Genomic DNA, 23,396 nt, shown 5'->3' with positions numbered 1-23,396 from the left:
GTATCAGCCAGCACCTCCTTAAATCCCTGCCACACATCACTCCCATTTTGTCCAGAGACCTGGTGGCTGCATCCTTCAAATCCCAATGTTCCCAACACCACAATCTTTTGCAGTCAGGGAGATGGGGTACATGTCGACTTTATTTGGATTCAGTATTAAAGAGCCTTGACAGTAAAGCACAAACAAACACTTCCCATCCTACCTCCCACTCCCCCGGCATAAAAGTCACATTTCCAGATCTCCCTGTGATCACCCCCACAGCCCATGGGTCAAGGTGACACCTTAACTCCAGGACCTGCCACCCACTCCCCTCCCATCCCACAGGGGACAGAACCACTCTAGGTCAACAGTCAAATTGACTGAATGAGCAAATCTATTCACCCAGCTGTGAGTCTCCAGATGCTGACCAGGACTGAGCTGTGGGTCAGAGCTGTTCCGCACTAAACCCCTTCACTTCATCCCAAACACATTAAAGTGATTCAGCTTTCTATGAAAAGCAGCATTATAGTCTGGCTCCTGCAGTGAATCAGCAAATTATCAGTATTCCCAAACATGAGGGTCAATGCCCAAATCAAAGGTTAACTCGTTAATCATCCGAAGCCCCAGGATTACACTCTGTTCCCCTTGATCTCTTCATCAACATCTTGCTGTGAATTGAATTTTCTGCAGAGGGAGAGAGATGAGGAGAGATAGTTATAGAGTGAGGCAAACCCACAGAGACATCAACAACAAAGCTCCCCAACACTGACAATAAAACCCACCGAAATGCCCCACCCATCACTGGGAATAATATCCAGCGATTCCCAGTTCCCAACAACTACTGCAATATAATCTAGACACGGAACCCATCCTGCACCACACCACACCCATAAAAAACCCATCTTCCCCAGCACCATAAGCCCCCCACAACAACCCACCCTCCACACCCCCGACTTCTCCCTACAACACCTGAGCACACCCCTGGCCACAAAACACCAGTGGGGGGCAACCCTGGGAAGAAACAGCATTTCCAGTGACAAACTTCAGGAAAACTGGGCACTGGATCCCTGGAATGGAACAGAGCAGGAGGCCATTCCTATGGTGAGGTGCTGTGGGGACTGGTTACAGCCCATCCCACAGCTCTGGTTCCGGACCAGGGTTTCTCAGTGCCCAGACTGTGCTGTAATGACCAGCTCCAGCTCCAGTGACAAGAGCTGGGAAGCCCAGCATTGACCAGAGCCCAACACGGTTCCTACCTCAGGCCATGGCAGAGGAGTTGGAGAAGGATTCTCCTTTGTCAGAAGCTGTGAATGGAAGGACAGGCAGGAAAGTATTTACTACCAATGCAGTGCAGACACGGAGAAACAAAGACAGCCACATGCATACAATACACCACTGCACAAACACAGGTATATACGGATAATCACACACACCGACAGAGACATGCACAAAGGTGTTGTACACACAGACACAGAGACACACACACGCACAGAACCCCTGTTCTGTTGATGAGACCCAGTGAACATGAACAATGTCACACAACCATCCAGCTGTGATTTACAGTGAACATACTTTTAGTTGGATTGTAGCCATTGTCCCCGGCTGTAAAACACAGAGACAGTCAATGAGAATGGTCCCACATCCCCAGCTTATAACCAGATAGATTCATCTCCTGCCCAGTGAGCTCTGAATCCCAATCAAACAGAACTCAAGGTACAAGCTGTGAAAGGAGACACATCCAACAGGATCACCAGGTGCCCGAACTCATTGTAAGGCCATGAGACAGAACAAAGCTGGTGTGTGACAGAGTGGTCAGTGGGAGGTTTGGAGTGACCATTTACCCTAATACTGACCCTGACCCTGGTCAGGTTCACCAGGTATGGATGCACACGGTAATGAGAGGCTCAGGTGGGGCAGGTAGGAGGAACTGATTTCCCGGAGCAGAGGAGTCCAAGATCAGAATCGGTCAGTGAGGAGCAAGATCACTGGGAGTGACCGGAGGAAGGAATGTTTCACCCAAACCCAGGGAGTGGCTGGAATCAAACACACTGAAGAAGTGGAGAAGGCAGACTCTCATATCACTGAGGATAGATCTAGACAGGTATATGAATAACCAAGATAGAGATGGCAAGGAAATGGGATCAGATATGCAAATATGTGATCATTAATGAGAGGTCAGGCCGAAGGAACTAATTCCATACAGTCTGACCCGCTGACTCTTGCACTGGGGGAAAGTAGAGCACAAAGTGTCAGTTAGTCTACGAGACGATAAGAGGCACAGATAATGTGGACAACCAGCTTTTGCCTTAACCAAGAAGCAACGCCTAATACCAAAGAACATCTTTTTAAGGTGATTGCAGAAAGTGTCGGGGCGATGTCAGAGGAGAGCATAGAACACTGCTGTGGTCGTGATGGAGACTGACACATTAAGGACAGATCAGAGACTCTTAGTTAGGCACATGGATGAAAGAAAAATGGACAATTTGCGAGAGGGATGTGTTAGATTGACCGTGGAGTGGGTTAAGAGGTCGGAACAACTTTGTGGGCCAGAGTGCCAGTACTGTACTATACAGTTCTGCTCCATGACCCTACAGAGAGAGGCCAAGACAACACGGATACTGTTATAATGGGAGAAGGAAACGTGGTGGGGAATGGTGGGGTGAAGATGGGCGACACTGGACGCCCATGTACCGCACAACCAGTGGTATTTCTTACCGAGGAACAGGACGAGGAAGAGACTCCGGTGTTCCACCCGACAGGAGAACATTGTTGTGTCCGTGGGCTCCACCCGCACCGTCCTGGTCAGCTGGTAGGTGTTGTCCTGGTTGGGGAGGATCCCATGGGAATGGGTCTCCTCCAGGATCCGGCCGTCCCGCAGAATAGTCATGTCGATGGACTGAGGGTAGAATCCAGTGGCCACACAGGAGAGGTGGCGGCCGTCCTCGGAGGCGGTGAACGAGACTTCGGGGGGATCTGGGGTGGGAGAGAAAGAGGAAGCATTGAGTGGAGGTAGGAAGGGGATGGGAAGAGGAGACTGCGTGGGGGGTGTTGCAGAGGAGGTGACGGGGGCAGTGAAGGTGGGAAGGGGTGGGCAGAGGAGGCGGCAAGGGGTGGGCAGGGGAGGGTGGAGAGGGGGGTTGCAGACACTGACTTCCACTCCCTGGCACACACATTGACCCCACCCCATGCACTCACTGGGTTTCAGGTGACTACCCCCAGCCTTGACGTATTTCGTCAGCCATTCGATGCAGGTCTGCTCCAGGTATCCCTTCCAACCCTGGTTCATGGCCGTGTCCCGATCCCACTTGTCCTTGGTGATGACACCCCAGGGCACAGGGGTCACCCACACCATCCGGTCCTTGTCGAAGGTGATGAAGTCTGACCCGTCCCAGCCGTACTGCAGGAACCCGGTGGAGGTCCCGTCATCACGGAGCTCACAGCCGGACATCCTCTGGAGAAAGTGGATCCCTGGAACACATCATCCATTGGCGAGTTGTGGGGTTGTGGACAACTTTCCATCCTGCAGATGTGGCTTTTACTTCCGCTCCCCCAGGCAGAACCAATATTCACCCACACGTCCCCCCAGCCTTCACAGTCCCTACTGTCACCGCTGCACAGACCCCACCGTCACTTCTTCACCGCAACCCACCGTTGACCCATCCCTACCATCACCTTCCATGTCACCCCTCACCTCCAACACGGTCCCCACCCACACCCTACCGTCACTCTCTCTCCCCACCACTGCATCTGACTCCTGCCCCGTCTCTACCATCACCCCACCCCTCCCCACCCGTATGATCCCCACCTTCAGCCCCCAGACAAAACCCACCATCACATCCATCTCCAAAATCCCCACTGTCACCCCACACAATCCCTGCCATCCCACCACCACAAATCCTTACGTCACCCCGACCAGCCCTACAATTCCCAACACACCCCACCCCATACGGTCCCTAATGTCACTCCCTCCCCCCTCACACCCACACTCTCCCCCATCACCTCCCACACCCCTGCACATTCCCTATCATCACCCCCTCACCCAAACATTCTTTGTCAACATCCTACCCCCACACTGCCCCTATTCTCACCCCCACCCCCGCTCAAAACCTACCATCAACCATCACCCCCACACAATCACCATTGTCACCCCCGCCAGCCCCACAATCCCTAACATCACCCCTGCCACCCCTTGCAAAATCACTGACGACACCCCCACCATCCCTCCCGCAGCCCCCTGCACACCCCCATGATCACTAACGTCACCCCTGTACAACCCCATGATCACTAACTTCACCCCTGTACACCCCCATGATTACTAACGTCACCCCTGTACATCCCCATGATCACTAACTTCACCCCTGTACACCCCCATGATCACTAATGTCACCCCTGTACATCCCCATGATCCCTAACTTCACCCCTGTACACCCCCATGATCATTAATGTCACTCCTGTACACCCCCATGATCCCTAACATCACCCCTGTACATCCCCAAGATCCCTAACGTCACCCCTGTACACCCCCATGATCACTAATGTCACCCCTGTACATCCCCAAGATCACTAACGTCACCCCTGTACACCCCCATGATCCCTAACGTCTCCCCTACCATCCCCAACAATCCCCAACACCCCGTCACCACAATTTCGAATGTCTACCTGCCATCCCTCCCACATACCCTAACATCACCCCTGCACCCCACAATCCCTAATGTCGCCTCTACCACCCCCCCATGATCCCTAACGTCACCCCTGCTATACCCCACAATTCCCAACAACACCCCTCCAACCCCAAGATCCCTAACATCACCCCTGCCATACCCAACAACGCCCAACAACACCCCCGCCACCCAATCCCTAATGCCATCCCTGCCACCTTTCCCACGTGCCCTAACGTCACTCCTGCCACCCCACAATCCCTAATGTCACCCCGGCTAACACCCACCATCCCTCACTTCACAGCCCACAATCGCTAATGTCACAGCCAGCACCCCCACCTCAGTCCATTGCATGCCCCACCCAATCACTACCATCACCTCCACCACCCCACAAACCCCACCGTCACCGTCCACACCCCTCCCCACCCCACCATCTCTACCATCAGCCCCCCCCAACCACAACACCATGCCTGCCATCACCCACCTAATCCCCACACCTGTGTGTTCCCTCTGCCACCCCTCCCCCCAACATGTTTCCCCACTCACCACTCGTCTGGTTGGTCCGGTTCATGAGGGTCTGGATTTCGGCCTGGGCCCACTGCTCATAACCCTGAGAGAACCTTGTCTCCCGTTCCCAGTAGTCAGGTCCCTGAGTCTCCGCCATCCACTGCTGACGGGGAACCGTCCGTCTCAACACACTGTCGTAGTAACTGATCAACAACTCATCCACATACCTGACGGTAATGAATTCAGGGACCCCCGACCCCGGGGTCACCGCCGTGTAGAAATAACGGAGAGAGTGAGTGCCTGAAACTGGATCTGAGAGTCAGAGAATAACTTATACCTGAAACCAGGACCCTGAGACCCAAGATGCTGGGCTTCATCCCCAACCCCCTGAGAGAATCAGAGTCCTAAAACCAGAGAATCAGGACTGACCGCTCACCCCAAGGGGCATTTGAACTGCACCTGAAGACAGTGAGAGTCCAAATCCCTGGTCACATCTGCAGATCCCTGGCTGAGCTGCCTATATCCATGAGCTGTGGTGTCCCAACCTGGTGATGGAGCGGGGTTATGAAACAAGACATGTTCACCCAGACCAGACTGGGTTCAATCATCAGTGTGTCTCTCTGAGGTCAGGGTAAGTAGCTCTGTGAGGATAGGGATGTGCTCAGAGCAGGTGGGAAAACTCCCAATCGGGGTGAGGACTCGTCTGTGCTCCCTCCCTGGTTAAGTTTCTCCCTGCTGTCAGTGGAGAGACCAGCTGAGAACTGAGGTCAGGCCGAAGGAACTAATTCCATACAGTCTGACCCGCTGACTCTTGCACTGGGGGAAAGTAGAGCATAAAGTGACAGTTAGTCTATGAGACGATAAGAGGCACAGATAATGTGGACAACCAGCTTTTGCCTTAACCAAGAAGCAACGCCTAATACCAAAGAACATCTTTTTAAGGTGATTGCAGAAAGTGTCGGGGCGATGTCAGAGGAGAGCATAGAACACTGCTGTGGTCGTGATGGAGACTGACACATTAAGGACAGATCAGAGACTCTTAGTTAGGCACATAGATGAAAGAAAAATGGACAATTTGTGAGAGGGATGTGTTAGATTGACCGTGGAGTGGGTTAAGAGGTCGGCACAACTTTGTGGGCCAAAGGGCCAATACTGTACTATACAGTTCTTCTCCATGACCCTACAGAGAGAGGCCGAGACAACACGGATACTGTTATAATGCGAGAAGGAAACGTGGTGGGGAATGGTGGGGTGAAGATGGGCGACACTGGACGCCCATGTACCGCACAACCAGTGGTGTTTCTTACCGAGGAACAGGACGAGGGGCTCGGAGAGACTCCGGTGTTCCACCCGACAGGAGAACATTGTTGTGTCCGTGGGCTCCACCCGCACCGTCCTGGTCAGCTGGTAGGTGTTGTCCTGGTTGGGGAGGATCCCATGGGAATGGGTCTCCTCCAGGATCCGGCCGTCCCGCAGAATAGTCATGTCGATGGACTGAGGGTAGAATCCAGTGGCCACACAGGAGAGGTGGCGGCCGTCCTCGGAGGCGGTGAACGAGACTTCGGGGGGATCTGGGGTGGGAGAGAAAGAGGAAGCATTGAGTGGAGGTAGGAAGGGGATGGGAAGAGGAGACTGCGTGGGGGGTGTTGCAGAGGAGGTGACGGGGGCAGTGAAGGTGGGAAGGGGTGGGCAGGGGAGGGTGGAGATGGGGGTTGCAGACACTGACTTCCACTCCCTGGCACACACATTGACCCCACCCCATGCACTCACTGGGTTTCAGGTGACTACCCCCAGCCTTGACGTATTTCGTCAGCCATTTGATGCAGGTCTGCTCCAGGTATCCCTTCCAACCCTGGTTCATGGCCGTGTCCCGATCCCACTTGTCCTTGGTGATGACACCCCAGGGCACAGGGGTCACCCACACCATCCGGTCCTTGTCGAAGGTGATGAAGTCTGACCCGTCCCAGCCGTACTGCAGGAACCCGGTGGAGGTCCCGTCATCACGGAGCTCACAGCCGGACATCCTCTGGAGAAAGTGGATCCCTGGAACACATCATCCATTGGCGAGTTGTGGGGTTGTGGACAACTTTCCATCCTGCAGATGTGGCTTTTACTTCCGCTCCCCCAGGCAGAACCAATATTCCCCCACACGTTCCCCCAGCCTTCACAGTCCCTACTGTCACCGCTGCACAGACCCCACCGTCACTTCTTCACCGCAACCCACCGTTGACCCATCCCTACCATCACCTTCCATGTCACCCCTCACCTCCAACACGGTCCCCACCCACACCCTACCGTCACTCTCTCTCCCCACCACTGCATCTGACTCCTGCCCCGTCTCTACCATCACCCCACCCCTCCCCACCCGTATGATCCCCACCTTCAGCCCCCAGACAAAACCCACCATCACATCCATCTCCAAAATCCCCACTGTCACCCCACACAATCCCTGCCATCCCACCACCACAAATCCTTACGTCACCCCGACCAGCCCTACAATTCCCAACACACCCCACCCCATACGGTCCCTAATGTCACTCCCTCCCCCCTCACACCCACACTCTCCCCCATCACCTCCCACACCCCTGCACATTCCCTATCATCACCCCCTCACCCAAACATTCTTTGTCAACATCCTACCCCCACACTGCCCCTATTCTCACCCCCACCCCGCTCAAAACCTACCATCAACCATCACCCCCACACAATCACCATTGTCACCCCCGCCAGCCCCACAATCCCTAACATCACCCCTGCCACCCCTTGCAAAATCACTGACGACACCCACACCATCCCTCCCGCAGCCCCCTGCACACCCCCATGATCACTAACGTCACCCCTGTACAACCCCATGATCACTAACTTCACCCCTGTACACCCCCATGATTACTAACTTCACCCCTGTACATCCCCATGATCACTAACTTCACCTCTGTACACCCCCATGATCATTAATGTCACTCCTGTACACCCCCATGATCACTAACGTCACCTCTGTACATCCCCATGATCCCTAACTTCACCCCTGTACACCCCCATGATACCTAACTTCACCCCTGTACACCCCCATGATCATTAATGTCACTTCTGTACACCCCCATGATCCCTAACATCACCCCTGTACATCCCCAAGATCCCTAACGTCACCCCGTACATCCCCATGATCCCTAACCTCTCCCCTACCATCCCCAACAATCCCCAACACCCCGTCACCACAATTTCGAATGTCTACCTGCCATCCCTCCCACATACCCTAACATCACCCCTGCACCCCACAATCCCTAATGTCGCCTCTACCACCCCCCCATGATCCCTAACGTCACCCCTGCTATACCCCACAATTCCCAACAACACCCCTCCAACCCCAAGATCCCTAACATCACCCCTGCCATACCCAACAACGCCCAACAACACCCCCGCCACCCAATCCCTAATGCCATCCCTGCCACCTTTCCCACGTGCCCTAACGTCACTCCTGCCACCCCACAATCCCTAATGTCACCCCGGCTAACACCCACCATCCCTCACTTCACAGCCCACAATCGCTAATGTCACAGCCAGCACCCCTACCTCAGTCCATTGCATGCCCCACCCAATCACTACTATCACCTCCACCACCCCACAAACCCCACCGTCACCGTCCACACCCCTCCCCACCCCACCATCTCTACCATCAGCCCCCCCCAACCACAACACCATGCCTGCCATCACCCACCTAATCCCCACAACTGTGTGTTCCCCTCTGCCACCCCTCCCCCCAACATGTTTCCCCACTCACCACGCGTCTGGTTGGTCCGGTTCATGAGGGTCTGGATTTCGGCCTGGGCCCACTGCTCATAACCCTGAGAGATCCTTGTCTCCCGTTCCCAGTAGTCAGGTCCCTGAGTCTCCGCCATCCACTGCTGACGGGGAACCGTCCGTCTCAACACACTGTCGTAGTAACTGATCAACAACTCATCCACATACCTGACGGTAATGAACTCAGGGACCCCCGACCCCGGGGTCACCGCCGTGTAGAAATAACGGAGAGAGTGAGTGCCTGAAACTGGATCTGAGAGTCAGAGAATAACTTATACCTGAAACCAGGACCCTGAGACCCAAGATGCTGGGCTTCATCCCCAACCCCCTGAGAGAATCAGAGTCCTAAAACCAGAGAATCAGGACTGACCGCTCACCCCAAGGGGCATTTGAACCGCACCTGAAGACAGTGAGAGTCCAAATCCCTGGTCACATCTGCAGATCCCTGGCTGAGCTGCCTATATCCATGAGCTGTGGTGTCCCAACCTGGTGATGGAGCGGGGTTATGAAACAAGACATGTTCACCCAGACCAGACTGGGTTCAATCATCAGTGTGTCTCTCTGAGGTCAGGGTAAGTGGCTCTGTGAGGATAGGGATGTGCTCAGAGCAGGTGGGAAAACTCCCAAACGGGGTGAGGACTCGTCTGTGCTCCCTCCCTGGTTAAGTTTCTCCCTGCTGTCAGCGGAGAGACCAGCTGAGAACTGAGGTCAGGCCGAAGGAACTAATTCCATACAGTCTGACCCGCTGACTCTTGCACTGGGGGAAAGTAGAGCACAAAGTGACAGTTAGTCTATGAGACGATAAGAGGCACAGATAATGTGGACAACCAGCTTTTGCCTTAACCAAGAAGCAACGCCTAATACCAAAGAACATCTTTTTAAGGTGATTGCAGAAAGTGTCGGGGCGATGTCAGAGGAGAGCATAGAACACTGCTGTGGTCGTGATGGAGACTGACACATTAAGGACAGATCAGAGACTCTTAGTTAGGCACATGGATGAAAGAAAAATGGACAATTTGTGAGAGGGATGTGTTAGATTGACCGTGGAGTGGGTTAAGAGGTCGGCACAACTTTGTGGGCCAAAGGGCCAATACTGTACTATACAGTTCTTCTCCATGACCCTACAGAGAGAGGCCGAGACAACACGGATACTGTTATAATGCGAGAAGGAAACGTGGTGGGGAATGGTGGGGTGAAGATGGGCGACACTGGACGCCCATGTACCGCACAACCAGTGGTGTTTCTTACCGAGGAACAGGACGAGGGGCTCGGAGAGACTCCGGTGTTCCACCCGACAGGAGAACTTTATTGTGTCCGTGGGCTCCACCCGCACCGTCCTGGTCAGCTGGTAGGTGTTGTCGTGATTGGGGAGGATCCCGTGGGAATGGGTCTCCTCCAGGATCCGGCCGTCCCGCAGAATAGTCATGTCGATGGACTGAGGGTAGAATCCAGTGGCCACACAGGAGAGGTGGCGGCCGTCCTCGGAGGCGGTGAACGAGACTTCGGGGGGATCTGGGGTGGGAGAGAAAGAGGAAGCATTGAGTGGAGGTAGGAAGGTGATGGGAAGAGGAGACTGCGTGGGGGGTGTTGCAGAGGAGGTGACGGGGGCAGTGAAGGTGGGAAGGGGTGGGCAGGGGAGGGTGGAGATGGGGGTTGCAGACACTGACTTCCACTCCCTGGCACACACATTGACCCCACCCCATGCACTCACTGGGTTTCAGGTGACTACCCCCAGCCTTGACGTATTTCGTCAGCCATTCGATGCAGGTCTGCTCCAGGTATCCCTTCCAACCCTGGTTCATGGCCGTGTCCCGATCCCACTTGTCCTTGGTGATGACACCCCAGGGCACAGGGGTCACCCACACCATCCGGTCCTTGTCGAAGGTGATGAAGTCTGACCCGTCCCAGCCGTACTGCAGGAACCCGGTGGAGGTCCCGTCATCACGGAGCTCACAGCCGGACATCCTCTGGAGAAAGTGGATCCCTGGAACACATCATCCATTGGCGAGTTGTGGGGCTGTGGACAACTTTCCATCCTGCAGATGTGGCTTTTACTTCCGCTCCCCCAGGCAGAACCAATATTCACCCACACGTTCCCCCAGCCTTCACAGTCCCTACTGTCACCGCTGCACAGACCCCACCGTCACTTCTTCACCGCAACCCACCGTTGACCCATCCCTACCATCACCTTCCATGTCACCCCTCACCTCCAACACGGTCCCCACCCACACCCTACCGTCACTCTCTCTCCCCACCACTGCATCTGACTCCTGCCCCGTCTCTACCATCACCCTACCCTGTATGATCCCCACCTTCAGTCCCAAGACAAAACCTACCATCACAACCATCTCCAAAATCCCCACTGTCACCCTACACAATCCCTGCCATCCCACCACCACAAATCCTTATGTCATCCCCACCAGCCCTACAATTCCCAACACACCCCACCCCATACGGTCCCTAATGTCACTCCCTCCCCCCTCACACCCGCACTCTCCCCCATCACCTCCCACACCCCTGCACATTCCCTATCATCACCCCCTCACTCAAACATTCTTTATTGTCAACATCCTACCCCCACACTGCCCCTACTCTCACCCCCACCCCCGCTCAAAACTTACCATCAACTGTCACCCCCACACAATCTCCACTGTCACCCCTGCCAGCCCCACAATCCCTAACATCACCCCTGCCACCCCTTGCAAGATCACTGACGACACCCCCACCATCCCTCCCGCAGCCCCCTGCACACCCCCATGATCACTAACGTCACCCCTGTACACCCCCATGATCACTAACATCACCCCTGTACATTCCCATGTTCCCTAACGTCACCCCGTACATTCCCATGTTCCCTAACATCACCCCTGTACACTCCCATGTTCCCTAACATCGCCCCTGTACATCCCCATGTTCCCGAACGTCACCCCTGTACATGCCCATGATCAATAACGTCACCCCTGCACACTCTATGATCACTAACGTCACCCTGTACATCCCTCTGATCACTAAGGTTACCCCTGTACACTTCCATGATCAATAACGTCACCCCTGTACACCCCCATGATCACTAGCATCACCGCTGTACATCCCTATGATCATTAACGTCACCCCGTACATCCCTTTGATCACTAAGGTCGCCCCTGCCACCCCAAACCCCAGTGTAATTCCTGCCACCCCTCCCACATGTCCTATCGTCACCACTACCACCCCACAATCCCTAATGTCACTCCTGTACACCCCCATAATCCCTAATATCACCCCTGCCATCCCCAACAATCCCCAACACTCCGCCACCACAATCTCTAATGTCATCCCTGCCATCCCTCCCACATGTCCTAACATCACCCCTGCACCCCACAATCCCCAATGTCACCCTGCTAACACCCACCATCCCTCACTTCACAGTCCACAATCCCTAACGTCACCTCTACCACCCCCCATGATCCCTAACGTCACCCCTGCTATCCCCCACAATTCCCAACAACACCCCTCCAACCCCAAGATCCCTAACATCACCCCTGCCATACCCAACAACGCCCAACACCCCCGCCACCCAATCCCTAATGCCATCCCTGCCACCTTTCCCACGTGCCCTAACGTCACTCCTGCCACCCCACAATCCCTAATGTCACCCCGGCTAACACCCACCATCCCTCACTTCACAGCCCACAATCGCTAATGTCACAGCCAGCACCCCCACCTCAGTCCATTGCATGCCCCACCCAATCACTACCATCACCTCCACCACCCCACAAACCCCACCGTCACCTTCTATACCCCTCCCCACCCCACCATCTCTACCATCAGCCCCCCCCAACCACAACACCATGCCTGCCATCACCCACCTAATCCCCACAACTGTGTGTTCCCCTCTGCCACCCCTCCCCGCAGCATGGTTCCCCACTCACCACTCGTCTGGTTGGTCCGGTTCATGAGGGTCTGGATTTTGGCCTGGGCCCACTGCTCATCGCCCTGAGAGATCCTTGTCTCCCACTCCCAGTAGTCAGGTCCCTGAGTCTCCGCCATCCACTGCTGACGGGGAACCGTCTGTCTCAACACACTGTCGTAGTAACTGATCTGCTCCTCATCCACATACCTGACGGTAATGAACTCAGGGACCCCCGACCCCGGGGTCACCGCCGTGTAGAAATAACGGAGAGAGTGAGAGCCTGGAACCGGAGCAGAGAGTCAGAGAAGAACTTATACCTGAAACCAGCACCCTGACTCCAAGATGCTGGGCTTCACCCCCAACCCCCTGAGAGAATCAGAGTCCTAAAACCAGAGAATCAGGACTGCCCCCTCACCCCAAGGGGCATTTCAGCCGCACCTGAAGACAGTGAGAGTCCAAATCCCTGATCACATCTGCAGATCCCTGGCTGAGCTGCCTATATCCATGAGCTGTGGTGTCCCAACCCGGTGATGGAGTGGGGTTATGAAACAAGACATGTTCACCCAGACCAGACTGGGTTCAATCATCAGTGTGTCTCTCTGAGGTCAGGGTAAGTGGATCTGGGAGGATAGGGATGTGCTCAGTGCAGGAGGGAAAACTCCCAATCGGGGTGAGGACTTGTATGTGCTCCCTCCCTGGTTTAGTTTCTCCCTGCTGTCAGTGGAGAGACCAGCTGAGAACTTGCACCAAGTTCCCCACCAGTAGCAGCACTCTTCCAGCTCCTGTAGAGTGCTTCTCACTTCACCTCTGACCCACAGTGACTCCTGGGTACTGAGAGGTGTTCCTGGGGTTACTGCCAGGGTGTCCGAAGACGGGGGGAGGCTATTACACCTCCCACAAGAGGGTGACCTCTGTCCCATATGCCGCTGTCTCTGGAAAACCACATTCAAAGCAGAGACAGGATCTAACTGTCCGACACATTCTCCATTGATGGTCAGGACGTCGCTCAGTCGACAGAACCAGAGGCAACAGTGGGACAGGAGGAATTTGTGGGATCACTGGTGGAGGAAAGTGATAGGAAGGGCAGGAAAAGAGGGAGAGGCCATTCTGTGAGATAACATTTGGCCTTTAGTGAAGGGATTGCACAGTAATGTAGTGGTTAGCATAGCACCTTGTAGTGGCAAGGATCTGGGTTCAATTCCAGCTAAACTCTGCAAGGAGTTTGTACATTCTGCACATGAATGTGTGGATTTCATCTCGGAGCTCCAATTTCCTCTCACATGCAGGCAACTATTTTCTCTGCACGTAGAAAAGACTGGGGATAAAAGAATTCGAGATGAGGACATTGGTCTGTCGCGTCTGCAGGATATGGGAGTATAGAGACATTTCCACACCTCATTAACTACTGTTGCGGGATGTGCCTCCAGCCACAGCTCATCGCTGGCCACACAGGGTTGCTGGACTCACTGTGATGCAGAGAATCTGGTAGAAGGTTCACCTAGTGATCTGGTCACGTTGCAGGCCCAGAAAGAGAAGGTGGGTAACCACCAGGTAGGGCGGTAAGGACGGGTACGTGGTATCTGGAATACTCAGAGATCAATGCCCTCTCAACAAGTATACCATGTTGGATACTGATTTCCCAAAGAAACAACTGCCAAGATTGATCTTTGATTGTTTCCTATCCATGTACCTATCAAAGTACCTTTTAAATGTTATTAAATTACGAACAAGAGGAGACCCGCAGATGCTGGAAATCCGAGCAACACACACAAAATGCTGGAGGAACTCAGCGGGCCAGGCAGCATCTGTGGAAAAAGTACTTTGGACCTTTCGGCAGGACTGGAGAAAAAAAAGCTGAGGAGTAGATTTCATAGGTGGGGAGACGGGGGAGAGGAACACCAGGTGATAGGTGACACTTGGGTGGGAGGGATGAAGTAAAGACCTGGGAAGATGGTTGGTGAAAGAGACAGAAGCCCACCGAAGAAAGAAAAAGGGGGAAGGAACACCAGAGGGAGGTGATGGGTGGGCATGGAGATGAGATAAGAGAGGGAAAAGGGGATGGGAAATGGTTGGGATGGGATGCGGGATGTTGGACATTACTGGAAGTTTGAGAAATCGACGTTCATGCCATCAGGTTGGAGGATAACCGACCTGTTCCTCTAACCTAAATATGGCCTCATCACAACAGTGGAATTAAAATGGGTGGCCGCTGGGAGATCCCACTTGTTCTGGTGGACGGAGAGTAGATGCTTGGCAAAGCGGTCTCCCAATCTACATTGGGTCTCACTGATATACAGGAGGCCACACCGGGAGCACCGGACACAGTATATGATCCCAACAGACTCACAGGTGAAGTGTTGCCTCACCTGGAAGGACTGTTTAGGGCCCTGAATGGTAGTGAGGGAGGAGGTGTAGGGGCAGGTGTAGCACTTGTTCCGCTTGCAAGGATGCTCAATGGGATTCTCAATCGCCGGTTCTTCGACTTTCTCACGTCCTGCAAGGATTGGAAGATCACCCGTCTACAGACCACCAAACCTATTGACTCCTACGCCAGCAGGCCCAGACGCCTCCAGACCGCGATCTCTGCTGCTGATCTCAACGGCTCTAACTATCCAGAGCAGATTCAAAACCCGGACTCCACCACCATGAGTGCAGGTTCCAATGACCTCAGACATCACCAAAGTGCCTATTGTGCAACCTGCAACTCCAACCCCGGCCTTGACCTCCATGCTGGGTCTTCAGGAGCTGCTGCTGGCACCCCCATCTCCCCCTCCCCCACTGCCATTCCTCAATCCCGTTTCTTTCAGATCCCACCGCCAGCTCTTGGGCTCTCAGAGACTCCCTCTTTTCTCCCTCCACCATCCCGAACACCCCAAACCTCCTTTCCCCTCAGACACTATCAACCCCCAACCACCTCTGATCCCAGCTCCCATCCGTGCCGGGTCTTTACCATTCCCTCTGACCTCCCCCTCTCTGAGGCAGAATGTTCTGTCCTCAGTAAGGGCCTCAGCTTTGTCCCCCTGTGCCCACGACTCAGTGAGTTCCACACCCGCCACAACGCTAAGCTCTTCTTCTGCCATCCCCATCTCCGAGCCTATTTCTTTGGCAAGGAATCTCCACCACGCACCAATGACCCCTTCTCCCATCTTCAACCATTCTCCTCTTCCTTTATGCCCCACCTTGGTCTTCTACCTGCTCTGGACCTTTTCATTGCCAACTGTTGACATGATATTAGCTGTCTAGACTTTAATACTCCTCTCTCCTATTCCAACCCAATTTCTTCCGAACGATCGGCTCTCCACTCCCTTCGCTCTAATCCTAACCTCACCATCAAACCCGCAGATAAGGGAGGCGCTGTAGTAGTCTGACGTACTGACCTCTACTTTGCTGAGGTCCAGAGCCAACTCTTAGACACCTCTTACTTACCCTCAAACAGAACCCCACTAAGGAAAACCAAGCCATTGTCTCCCACACCATCACCAACCTTATTGACTCTGGGGATCTCCCACCCACCGCCACCAACTTCATAGTTCCTGCACCCCACACCTCCCGTTTCTACTTCTTACCCAAGATCCACAAACCTGTTTGTCCAGGTAGACCCATTGTTTCAGCTTGTACCTGCCCCACTGAACTCATATCTGCATACCTCGATTCTGTTTTATCCCCCCAGTTTAGTCCCTTCCCGCCTACATCTGTGACACCTCACACGCTCTTGATCTATTCAAGGATTTCAAGTTCCCCGCCCTCATCATCTTATTTTTACTATGGATATCCAGTCCCTATACACCTCCATCCCCACCAGGAAGGCCTCGAACCTCTCTGTTTTTTCTGGACATCAGACCTAACCAGTTCCCCTACACCACCACTCTCCTCTACTTAGTGGAACTTGTCCCCACTCTAAATAATTTCTCCTTTGGCTCCTCCCACTTCCCTCAAGCAAAAGGTGTAGCCATGGGCACTTGCATGGGTCCCAGCTGTGCCTGCCTTTTTTGTTGGCTACATGGAATGGTCTATGTTCCAAGCCGACACCGGTGGCTGCCCCCCATTTTCCCTATGCAACATCGACGACTGCTTTGGTGCTGCTTCCTGCAGCCGTGCAGAGTTCGCCAACTTCATCCACTTTGCCTCCAACTTCCACCTTGCCCTTAAATTCGCCTGGTCCATTTCCAACACCTCCCTTCCCTTTATCAATCTCTTTGTCTCTATTTCTGGGGACAGCTTATCTACTGATGTCTATTACAAATCCATGGACTCTCACAGCCACTTAGCCTACACCCCATCCCATGCTACTACTTGTAAAAATGCCATCCCCTTTTCTCAATTTACCCACCTGCACTGCATCTGCTCTCAGGATGATGCTTTTCATTCTAGAATGAAAGAGATGTCATCCTTTTTCAAAGAAAGGGGTTTCCATTCCTCCACCATCAATGCTGCCCTCAATGGCATCTCTTCCATTTCATGCACGTCTGCTCTTACCCCAACCTCCCTCCTCTGGCCACCCTACCTGGGATAGGGTTCCTGTTATCCTCAGCTACCATCCCACCAGTCTCCGCATCCAGCACATAATTCTCCAAAACTTCCGCCACCTCCAACGGAATCGCACCACCAAGCACATTTCCCCCCCCCCCTGACTTTCCGCTTCCTGCATGACTCCCTCATCCATTCATCCCTCCCCACTGATCTCCCTCCTGGCACTCATCCTTGCAAGCCAAACAAGTGCTACACCTGCCCCTATACCTCCTCCCTCACTACTATCCAGGGCCCTAAACAGTACTTCCAGGTGAGGCGACACTTCACCTGTGAGTTTGTTGAGGTCATTTGCTGCGTTCGGTGCTACCGGTGTGGCCTCCTGTATTTCGGTGAGACACAACATAGATTGGAAGACTGCTTCGCCGAGCTTCTATGCTCCATCCGCTAGAACAAGCGGGATCTCCCAGTGGCCACCCATTTTAATTTCACTTCCCATTCCTACTCCAATATGTCCCTCCATGGCCTCCTCCATTGTCGTGATGAGGCCACACTTAGGCTGGAGGAACAACACCTTGTATTCCGTTTGGGTAGCCTCCAACCTGATGGTATGAAGGTCAATTTCTTGAACTTCCAGTAATGCCCCCAACCCCCCTTCTCTATTTCCCATCTCCATTTCCCTCTCTCACCTCGTCTCCATACCCACCCATCGCCTCCCTCTGGTGTCCTTCACCCTTTTTCTTTCTTCCATGTTCTTCTGTCTCTTTCACCAACCAACTTCACAGCTCTTTACTTCATTCCCCCCCCCCAGCCCTCCAGATTTCATCTATCAGCTGGTGCTTCTCTCCACCGCCCCCCCTCCACACCTTTCAAATCTACTCCTGAGCTTTTTTTCCCTCCAGTCCCGCAGAAGTATTTCGGCCTGACACGTCAACTGTACTCTTTTCCATAGATGCTGCCTGGCCTGCTGAATTCTTCCAGCATTTTGTGTGTGCAGCTTTTAAATGTTGTTAATGTACCTGACTCAACCACTTAATCTGGAACCTTCTCTGGCAAAGATGAGCCACACATTGGGTGCAGAAGCTTCCCTTTGTTAACTTATCTTCCCTTCACCTTAAACCTTTTCCCACAAGTCTTGATCACCCAACACTAGGAAAAAGATTGTGAGCATTCACCCTCAAGATGTTACCATAAGAACAGAAGGCATAGAAGCACAATGAGCTATTCAGCCCATTGAGCAGGCACCGCCATCTTAACATTCAAGGTTTCAATGAGATCCTTCCTCATTCTTCTAAATTCTGGCGAGCACAAGCCCAGAGCCATCAGTCACTCCTCATACGATATTATTCCCGGAATCATTCTCATGAACCTCCTCTGAATCCTTTTCAATGTCAGCACACCCTGTCCTAAATAAGGGGCTCAGAACTGCTCACAACTCTCCAAGTGAGACCTCACCAGTGCATTAGAAAGCCTTAACTTTCTAAACATCCTTAGCATCCTTGCTTTTATATTCTAGTACTCTCGAAATGAATGCTAACATCGCATTTCCCTTCCACGAAATCCTGCACAAGAACTCCCGAATCCCTTTGCACCTCAGACTTGTGAATTTTCTCTCCATTTAGAAAATATTCTATGCCTTTACTCCTTCTACCAAAATCCATGACCATACAATTCCCAACACTGCATTCCATCCGCTACTTCTTTGTCCCTTCTCGTAATCTGCCTAGTGCTTCTGCCGACCCCTTGCTTCCTCACCACTACCTGTCCCTCCACCTATCTTTGTGTCATCCTCAACCTGCGCCATAAAGCCATCAATTCCATCATGCACATCATTGACATACAAGGTAAAGAGACGCGCTCCCAACACCAGCTCCTGCAGACAGCACTAGTCACCAGCAGCCAAACAGAAAAGGCTTCTATTATTACCACTTCTAGCTTCCTGCCAATCAGCCAATGCGCGATTCATGCGATATCTTTCCTGTAATACCATGGTCCCTTGTTAAACAGCCTCGTGTGAGGCACCTTGCCAATGGTCTTCTGAAAATTCATGTACACAGCATCCACCAATTCTCTATCCTGTTCATTACACACTTTGACAAGATCATCCCTCATTCTCCTAATCTCCAATGACAAAACTCCCAAGCCACTCAACCACTCTCCATAACAGTCCTTCCAGCCCAAGGAACATGCTCATAACTCACTTCTGGTGCATTACAACTTAATGGCTTCTTTCCTGAAACAGACTGACCAAAACAGATCACAATACTCCAAATGAAACTGCTCCAATGTCCCAGAAATAATAAATCAATTTCCATACTCAGTGCCTTGACTGATGAAGGTGAACTTGCCAAAACCCTTCTTTGCCGCCCTATCTACCTGTGATGCCACTTTCAGAGAACTTTGTAGTTGAAGACCCTGGTACCTCTTCGACAACACTCCCAACCATTCACCTTGAAAGTCATGCCGGGATTTGATTTCCTAAATTGCGGAACCTCATACTTATCTGAACTAATTTGTCATTGCATGAACCATTTACACCACTGGCTAAGATCCCTCTGTAATTTTTGACAATCCTCTGCACAGGCTGTCTGTTTGGTTACCTTCTTCAATGCCTGTCTGTCTATTTATTTATTTAGAGGACAAGCCCTTCCAGCCTTTCGAGCCAAACTGCCAGCAACCCCCATTTAAATTTTAGCCTAGTCCTAATCACAGATCAATTGAAAATGACCAATTAACCAACTAACTGGCACATCTTTGGACTGTAGGATGAAACTGGAGTACCCGGAGAAAACCCAGGCATGCTCTGGGGAGGGAGTACAAACTCCTTGAGGAAGACGCTAGAACTGAAGCCCGAAATCTGATGCCCTGAGCTGTGATAATGTCACACTAACTGCTCCACTACCGTGGCACCCAACACGATGAGGTCAGTGTGCAACATGCTAAGAAGCTGGGCTTCTAAAGAAAGAGGTCATGTAAGGTCTTTGAAGCACATGAAAGTGGATAAGTCCATAGGGCCTGTTGGGATATACCCAGGTTATTGAGAGGCGCAAGAGATAAGATTGATAGGGCCTGATAATGATCTTTATGAACTGTGATCTTGAATAATTGTTCTTTTGTGGTAAAAGGGAAAGTCCTGGTAAGTACAGGGCAGTAGTAGGGAAGCTACTGACAAAAACTAAATGAAAGGACAACACTCTGACTCGTCCCACTGATATTGATTTGGCTAGCTTACCCTGGATCCCATATGTTCTCACTTTCTGGACCTGTCCACCATGTAGGACGTTATCAAAAGCCTTTCTGGAGTCCATGTTGGCAACATCTACTGCCAATCCCTTGTCAATCCTCTTGGTCCCCTCTCCAAAGACTTCAGTCAGATTTGTGAGAAACAGTTTCACAGCCCTTGCCTTTCCAAATACAGGTAGATCCAGTTTCTCGGAATCCCATCTGGTACATTTTCCCACACTAACATTAGGCTCAACAGCCTGTAGTTCCCAGCTTGCCCATGCAATCTTTCTTGCATAAAAGGATAACATCAGGTATCTTCCAATCTTCTGGTACCATACCCTTGTCTATTGAAGAAACTGATCTCCCAGGGCCCTACCAATTTCTGCCTTCATTCCTATAATATCCTCGGATACTCTCATTCAGACCCATGGATTTATCCATTTTTATGCACCTCAAGAACACCAACACCTCATTTGTAATATTGAAATGTTTCAGGATGTCTCTGTAGTCTTTCCTGAGTTCCCCAGCATGGACCTGACCTTCTCCCCAGTTAAGTGGAGATGTGAAGTATTTATTTGAGACCTCTGGCTCCCCATATATACAACCACACTGATCCTTCAGGGACATCTGCTCTCCCCAATTAGCCCTTTGTTCTTGATGTACGGATAATTTTCGGATTATCCTAGATGGGGAAGGTAAAGAAGATCTCATTCTCCCTATAATGGAAATGCATAAGACAGTGGTCGGGCTACTGTGAACATGGCTGCTCAGCATACCATTGGAGGCCAAGAGGTGACCTGATATGTAAGATAAGAGCCATAGATAGGATAGAAAATCAAAATCCTTTTCATAGGGGTATGAAAACTTGGGGTCAGAATTAAGGTAAGAGGCAGCAGCTTTACAGGAAATCTGTTGTATTTACACAGAGAGTGTTGGTATTTGAAATTCATTGCTAGTGGTGAGTTGAAGAAGGCGCTGATGACTTGGCGACTTCAGGCTGGTGGATAACAAGACAAGGAAAACAATTAAATACTTTGTTAATCACAATATTTTTGGCAAGTAATAGCCTGTAACTTCCCTTTGGACTCGGAGGCAATCTGATGTGGGCAGAACCGAGGCGTTGGGCCCGTCACCGAGAGCGGGGAAGACCCGAAGATCGATCTTTCGAATTACAAAGGTCAGTTACCGGCCGAATTGAGGCGGCGCGGTCGGGGCACCAGAGCGGATTGGAGAGACTGGACTCGATTGTTTGAAAGGAGACAAGCACAGGGCCGAATCGGAAAGATTGGTTACAGTCCGAATCTTGGCGGCGCGGTATCGAGGCGATTGAACCCTATATTTGATTTTGGCTCCCGGTAGGTTGAAGAGGTCAGGGTGAGGGGGCCTGGGGCAAAGGAGGGGCTGGTTCATATCGCTGCTCCGTGACTCTGCTCTGCGCTGAACTACGGGGCTCTGTTGGCGGACTTCATTTCAGAATGCTATGTGCTTGCAGCTATTGTTTGCACGAGGATTTTCCCCCCTCCGCACATTGGGTGTTCGACAGTCTTTTTCAGATGGGTTCTTTTAGGTTTTATTTATTTTCGTGGCTGCCTGTTAGGAGACGAACCGCAAGTATAACGTATACAAACTTTGATTATAAATGTACATTGACATTTGAACTTTGAGGATGTGGGGCAGACTAACCCGAGCATTGCATTTAAGAGGCAATTGGACACTTGAGTAGGAAAAATCCGGCAAGGACGGTTCCAGGACCGGCTGAGAAAGAAAGGAGGCACGGTGCTTGCAGCCTCATTCCGTAAAAACCCAGAGCGACAGAAACTCCGAAGATTTCATCTCTGGACGAGGAAGGATCTTCGATTAGAAGACACCTGCTGGGCTGCACCTGGGGACAACTTGAAAGACTGGCTAGGATTCTAGCGATCTGCAGTCGGCGGCCCCTGCCCCAGTAGGGGTGATGGGATTCAGCTGGGCTTGATTGGGAAAGGTATAGGAGGGATGTTGTATATCTATGCACAACCCCCTCTGGTCAGTTGCACCTCCGTTCCACCATTTTACCCACATTGTCCCTCCAACATCAGAAACGGAAAACGCTGGAATTTCTGAACAGCTGAGCCAGCACCATAGTTAATGTTTCAGGTCCAGAACTGGGAAACTGAGAAAAACGAGTGGGTGGGAAGGAGGGAGGGATTGGACAAGTACACTATCTCTGATACGGTGGTCAGCGTTGGCCAGTACATACACCCGTCTGATGATCAGATGCCTTGACAATGCCAAGGTGCTTCACTTACTGACACTCCTGTAACACATTTAACCTGCTTCGCACAGCCCAGTCCGAACTGTCCTCTTGGGCCAAGCTGCGGAAATTCCCGCTGCACAGCTTTACCGCAGTCATGAACGTGTCGGGAGGAAGCAGTTCTCCAGCATGGGGACGGAGGACTGAACTGGCTCGTCCATACCGTGCTATAAATCAGACCTCTGCCCATCTCCATCCCAGGTCAGTGAAGGTGCCGAGGTTAACCCATCCCCCCCCCGCACTTCCCTCGCTACTTCCCCTCCCGTGTGCCGTCTCTGGGGGGGGGGCTCCCACCACATCAACCTCCTACCCCCACACTGATACTCATTGTGCTCAGGCTGGGTGGCGTGGGACCTTGACATCTTGACGAGGGACGATCACGCTGTGTCCATCCGCTCACCTACTGACCGGGGGCTGAATGTCCCGCTGACCATTGCCTCTTCACTCACCTGCGGAGACCCCTCCACACAGGAGGGCCAGCAGTAGTAGACGCAACACCATTCCTCCCTCTCAATCAGAACTGTTTCGAGTTCCCAAGTCCTCCGCCCGGGCTCAGTCTGGTATCAATCGCACTCGG

At 52.4% G+C, this 23,396-nt stretch overlaps 1 protein-coding gene across 5 annotated transcripts; it reads right to left on the bottom strand.

The window, feature by feature from the left end:
• Positions 1-120: 120 nt before the first annotated feature.
• LOC140198061 (uncharacterized) lies at positions 121-23,396 on the bottom strand. Of its 5 annotated transcripts, XM_072258922.1 has the most exons (12): positions 23,269-23,395; positions 12,854-13,114; positions 10,654-10,926; positions 10,191-10,454; positions 8,923-9,195; positions 6,915-7,187; positions 6,452-6,715; positions 5,184-5,456; positions 3,175-3,447; positions 2,695-2,952; positions 1,236-1,283; positions 121-663 (listed from the first exon to the last, which is right to left on the bottom strand). In XM_072258922.1, exons 1-11 carry the CDS (start codon positions 23,318-23,320, stop codon positions 1,237-1,239), a joined length of 2,511 nt encoding a protein of 836 aa, XP_072115023.1. In that variant the 5' UTR covers positions 23,321-23,395; the 3' UTR covers positions 121-663; position 1,236. The 5 variants fall into 5 exon arrangements, with proteins under 5 accessions (XP_072115023.1, XP_072115026.1, XP_072115025.1 ...); XM_072258925.1 differs by lacking the exon at positions 10,654-10,926 and having other exon boundaries at positions 23,269-23,396; XM_072258924.1 differs by lacking the exon at positions 8,923-9,195.

Source organism: Mobula birostris, chromosome 5 (genome assembly GCF_030028105.1).
Source record: "Mobula birostris isolate sMobBir1 chromosome 5, sMobBir1.hap1, whole genome shotgun sequence".
Classification (NCBI taxonomy): Eukaryota; Metazoa; Chordata; class Chondrichthyes; order Myliobatiformes; family Myliobatidae; genus Mobula; species Mobula birostris.
This window is presented reverse-complemented; position numbering and strand designations above follow the sequence as displayed.

Coding starts and splice junctions, on each gene's coding strand:
- LOC140198061 (XM_072258922.1), bottom strand. CDS start 23,320: ATGGTGTTGCGTCTACTACTGCTGGCCCTCCTGTGTGGAGGGGTCTCC. Junction 7,188..8,922: donor CCGGACCAACCAGACGCGTG/GTGAGTGGGGAA, acceptor GATGTGTTCCAG/GGATCCACTTTCTCCAGAGG. Junction 2,953..3,174: donor GGGTAGTCACCTGAAACCCA/GTGAGTGCATGG, acceptor CTCCCACCCCAG/ATCCCCCCGAAGTCTCGTTC.